Genomic DNA, 5,897 nt, shown 5'->3' with positions numbered 1-5,897 from the left:
TATTGCAGTTTCATTTCATCTATTCTGGGTTTCATCTCCCTCCAGCTACCATTTTCTGATCTTCACAGAGTCTCCCTGAAAGTGAATTGTTTATTTATTTCCTTTTTTTTTAAAGTTTTGTCAACCACCTCATTTAATCTATATTATACAGACGATACAACCTACCAAATGGTTGATGTTGACTTGTAGGAAATATGTTCCAAAATTTATGGCTACCCTTGCTCATTTGAGATGAGGTTTATTGCAAGACTGCTTCAGTAGTATAATTCTATTTTAACTTGCAGGCAATACTTCAGGAAGAAGAAAGACTGAACCAGGCAAGAGCCTGCCCTCACACCTGGATGGTACCTGCTACCTCTGTTTGTGGTAACCAGCTGTATGGTCTGTTAGTGTGGAATGTCATTCAGATATGATGATTCCTGTTTGGTCTGAACCCTTCTACAACATTCTTACTTACTCAAGTTTCTCCCCTTCTTTTAGTGGGGTAATAGGAGAACCCTTACTTACCCAGTCCAAAGCTGCTGGGGAGATCAATATGGAGAATTCCCTACTTGGTTGTTATAATCCCACTTGTATGAGACTAAGTAGATGAATCCTTCAATAGAAAGTAGGGCTATGCACTACACTATGAACCAAACCATTCTCAGTGGTTAGGGCCAGCTGAATGGTAGTTATGTTCTTCTCAGAATGCAGTTATGGGATATTTTCTTCCTGCACCTGGTTATTTTAGTATGAATTTCATATAAAGTTTTCTCTAATATAGTACAACCTACGTTTTTGCCCAAGTAAAACTACACACTGATGCTTAGTGGACTGCTTGAGAGATAATGGCTGGTTGAGCAATCTTGCCTTCCACCTAGCTATGCAACATTTTAGGATCACATAGAATATGATTTTCACAATATCCTTTGCACTATCACTTTTATTGGATGAAGAGTATTCCCTACATGAAAAGGTTGTGGTATCCCACTGAGTGATACCTCATAGGCTACCCCCACCTCTTAGTGGATAACAAACTCTATGAGCTTTCCCTTTCTGATGTTATGGTTTTGAAAAGAAGCTCATCTTTCTAATTTCTTTATCTCCACCAGCCACTCCACCATATTATCAACATAGAATTCTTGATCTTTGTTGTACAGAGAAATGAGTATAAATTTTGAAGTTAACATTTTCCTTTCCTGAAAATGTATTTAAAATAGATACTCACTTCTACATAACCTCCCCCACTTTTGGTGTATTTCTTTTGCCTCATCAAAAATAAACCCTTTTCCCATTGCTAATACCCATGGAAACTGCTGTGCATAGAAGATATGTTGCCCTCCTATTGGAGGAGAAATATAGGATAATGATGATTACCTCACAGGCTGGCACAATACATGTTAATATGTATAGGGGTGAGAGCTTTGTTCAAGGCTTGTGGCATGTACAAAAGTTCCACCACAGTGGTGCACTTTGTTGTGCATTGAGGTGAGTATCTGTAAGAAACACATTTTCAGGTAAGGAAAATTTTAGCTTTTATTAGTTGTGTTTGAAACCTCTGCAGTGTTTAAATCATGGATGTAAATGTCTGCCATTCTTCTATGCACACATTACTGTAGGTACAGGAAGAGTTGTATGTGATTTGCTGAGATAGTTAATGGTTTTATTCTTGCCTCTTACAATTAATACATATTTCTTTTATTTGCTTGATGTCTATCAAAACAAATTAGTTCTGGAACATTTTGGAGACCTTGTTTATTCATTGATTTTCATGTTCTATATAAAAAACTTTCAGTGAAGAACACAAGTTTTCCTTGTATTTCTGTGACATTAGGTGTTTCTTTCTTGGTCAGTTTAGCAGAGCAGCTATTAGTGTATAAATGTGTTTTTTTTAAGCTCACTTTAATTTGATAGGTTTTCTTAATCAGCAGATTTAGACATTTTTTTCAGACATGCATAATTATACTTTACTTTCTCAGGGTGTTTTAATAAGTAATTGGGATATATTTCTCTATCTCTATATCATTTGTTTTTAAACACTGATGAATGAGGTAGATAGCCAGATCTGACTAAGACACCAAAAAAGGACAAGATTATTCAAAATTGTTAATTTTAGAAAGGGGAATAGAGATCTTCAAGAAAAGACAGAAACAAGATAAGTAGCTTAAAGTGAAAATGCAATTGCAAAAAAAGTAAACAAACACGCTTAAGGTTTGAGACTTAGTTTTGACATTATTTTCTCAAGCTACAGTTACAGCTTTTAGACATCGAGTCAAAACAGGGATTTGTAGCTTAAGGTAATAATGTCAACACTATGTCTCAAACCTTAAGCTTGTTTGTTTACTTTTTTTCGCAATTGCATTTTCACATTAAGCTATCTATCTTGTTTTTGTATTTTTTAAAGCTTCCTATTCTCCCCCCTTTTTAAATTAACAATTTTAATACTCTTGTTTCTTTAGTTTTTTTTTATGTCCATCATGGACATAAATCTTATTATAATTGAGATTTTCGATGTCTAAAACTTGGATCTTGGAAACTACAGCACCGATCATCACCAATTATAACTGGGTAATATTTTCATAAGTAGGTAGTATTTTTATAGTTGAGCAATAAATAAAACAATTGAAATTTCCACAAAAATGATATGTTTCAGATTTAACCAATAGAAATTACAAAAAATGAGTAAGTTTCAAATATAAAACAATCCAAAACTAATTTAGAAACATTATTGTTTTTTTTAGTGAAAATCTCATGAGTGTTGCAATATAAAAACAAGGCACTTTCATTGATAACTGTGTCTACAAAGAAATACTTCAATAAAATCTACTCTGTGATGTAATGCCGTGATGATAGCTCATTTTTAAACTAGAATTTCAATAAAATCCTTTTTCTCATGGATGGTGAACATTACTATATGTCAAGTAGGAGTACATTGTTGTAGAACTGTCAGAAAGTGCCACAGGCCCAATAGCCTTTTGCAGGAACTAACAGTTATACCTGCCCGGAGCACGGGAATTTCTGCTAGTTTGTATAAAGGTAATACTGTTCTATTTGAAACAATTTAGATTAATAAAAAACGTAGTTGGTGTATGATGCTGTCTCGGTAAACAATGACAGCCTTTGGATTTGCTTCATGCTGATTGGAAGACTGTTGCTCCTGATATCATTGCCACAATGTTGTTATTGACAATGGTTCTGCATGTATGATCACTAGGATGTATAGTGATCAACACACCACATTATGTATATGCTTGTAAAATATATATAACTACTGTATTTATATCCTGCAGCTATATAGGGAGTCTGTAAGCACTGGATTGGAGGGACTACTGAACTATACTGGAATGGTGCATAGACTGGATTAGTTGATAAAGAATATCCCAAGAGTTGATGGTGTTGAAAATTAGGAACAGATAGTTCAGTAATTTTAGATGTAATTCAACAAATAAACAAAGATCATCTTTGGGTGAAAAATTCTTGCATATAAATCTAGAAGAAAAGATCACTAAACAGTGTTGGTTTTTACAGCAAGCATGACATATGAAACTGGAGTGGTTGACTATGAAGATTTTCCACAAACTGAAGAACCCGTCTGGCTTTTGGGAAAAAAATATAGTACACTATATGGTAAGTTGATTATTTTTAAAGTTGAATACCGATTATTTTTAAAGTTGAATACAAAGCTGCATGATATCAAACATTTGTTAACGTAAGTTTAAAATATCGTGGTTTGTTTTAACCCTCTCAGGTGTTAAGTGCACACCTGCATATCAAATTTGATAATTTAAGTAAATATAATAATTTAAATCTCTACTTCAACAGTTTTTTAACTGAAGAATATGTTTGATTTGGTATTGTGACACTTTCAAACGTTTAGTTAGTTAAATTCCCAAAGGAAAATGGAAACAAATTTTTAACTTACATTTATGCATAGCCTTGCCTGTAAAAAGCACAGTTAATCTTTTCTTTCTGGAATTCTTATGCTCATCCCAAAGCATAGGTTTATCTCTATTATGAAACTGTTGTTTTCTCTGTGTTGATTTTCTTTATCTTTCTCTGATTTTATTAGTACAACCTGTTTTTCCCACCTTTTTGTCATCTTGCAGTTTAAATATCATTTGATAGAGCAGATTATAAGCTACTTATGCCATTTTAGAGTGGATAATATGGTGTGGGAAAGTGATTAGATGTAGCTCCTGCAGAGAAGGTCAACAGGATCTAGAGGGAAGAAGACTTGAAATACCACAAATCTGGGATGTTTTTAGATTTTCTTTTCTTTCCTGAAAATCCTTTAATCCTAGTTAACTTTAGAGAGTACAGTAAGTGATGGTGTAATATTTTTGATGACCTAAATTCTTATTTATTGAATATTATTGTGAAGTTTATCATATTTAAACAATGCACATGCATAAAAGAACCTATAATTTATTGAAAGTGATCTATATCCATTAGATAAAATTTATCTTGACCAAGAACATTATGAATCACGATAGTGGTTCATAATAGGCATCCCGAGAATTGCACAAAACCCTAATAGAACATTCTGGCAAAAAGCACCTTAAAGAGTAAAGATTCAGTTCAAACAATGCTTTAAAACTTTTATTATTGACTGCTAAGGCTGTACACATAAAAATGCACAAAAAAAGCATGCATGTTAGACTTACAAGGAAAAGGAAATCTGCCCAAAATGACCTGTTTATAATTCTTCATCTTATTCTCTTGCCAGTCTACAACAAAAACAGCTTGATATATTACATAGAAACCTTCTGTAGAATACTGAATAAGGTACTGCAAAGGTTGTAGGAGTATTAAAAAGTCAATTTGTTTCTTCTATATTTTACATAAGCTAAAAAGCATCATAATTCTAGTGTAACTGATGTTATCATTACCTCTTGAAGTTAGCTTTCTAACAATTATCTGGTGTTCCTTTAAAAAGCTTAAGAACAAGGCGAGACAGAAATTACCAGCCAATAATAGATGAACATTAGATGAGTGTAACATGTAGATACTCAATGTTTTGTACACTATACAATCGGTGTTTTTAGGGAATCAACCCCTATATTATGTACGAAGTGAAGTGTTAAAAAATCAACACACATAATATTAAATTTTATTCCAAAAATTCATAGAATAATTACTTTAAAAGATACAAAGGTTTTTTTAAAGTGATGTTTTAGATGTATACGTTTTATTTGAAAAGGCTGCTTTTCTACTGGTAAAATTTTATACGTGCTTAGTGGCATTTGTGTTTTAGACTAGGTCAGTGGTTGGCAACCTATGACCTATTGCAATGATTTGGCTGACCCTCCAAAAGATGGCTTCATCATTGCAACCCATGAGGGCAGAATCATTGCTCAGTTCAAATTTCTCGGTTATGTGAGAAGAACAAAGATATTAAAGAAAAGAGGGGAAAGAGTCACGGCTACATATAATTTTTAGATCAGTTTTAGGGAAGATATTCAAGCTGGTTGAACTATTAATTTTGTTTGTTGTATGTAAATGAACAGACACATTTAATTACGGGTTCCAATATTAAGAATTGTATGACTATCACTGACCCAACACAATGCTACATTTAAAAATGTATAATTGACCCACGATCAAAAAAAGTTGCCAACCGCTGGTCTAGGCATATGTTTGCCCATTGCTATGCTTTATATATAGAGAATTTACTTACACAAAAACTATAAATGCTCAGTATATTCTCGAACAAATCTCCATAACAATCTCTAGCTGCAGCTTAACAAAAACTATAAATGCTCGGTATATTCTTGAACAAATCTCCATAACAATCTCTAGCTGCAGCTTAACATTTTACACCTCGAACTAATGCGATCAAATACTCAATAGCTACAGTAAATCACCAAGAACTATATCAGCTAGCTACTAGCTATATTTATTATCATTATAGTGTATAA

At 33.1% G+C, this 5,897-nt stretch overlaps 1 protein-coding gene across 1 annotated transcript in view; it reads left to right on the top strand.

The window, feature by feature from the left end:
* LOC106478765 (cysteine protease ATG4B-like) overlaps positions 1–5,897 on the top strand; it is a 52,750-nt gene that overhangs the window by 4,336 nt on the left and 42,517 nt on the right. Inside the window, exon 2 of the mRNA XM_013939327.2 lies at positions 3,508–3,606. Coding sequence (XP_013794781.1) covers positions 3,508–3,606 — 99 coding nt within the window. The remainder of the gene's footprint in view (positions 1–3,507; positions 3,607–5,897) is intronic.

The sequence above is a fragment of the Limulus polyphemus genome, unplaced genomic scaffold, assembly GCF_000517525.1.
Source record: "Limulus polyphemus unplaced genomic scaffold, Limulus_polyphemus-2.1.2 Scaffold247, whole genome shotgun sequence".
Classification (NCBI taxonomy): domain Eukaryota; kingdom Metazoa; phylum Arthropoda; class Merostomata; order Xiphosura; family Limulidae; genus Limulus; species Limulus polyphemus.
The sequence above is the reverse complement of the archived record's forward strand: the minus strand, read 5'-3'. Positions and strand labels throughout refer to the sequence as shown.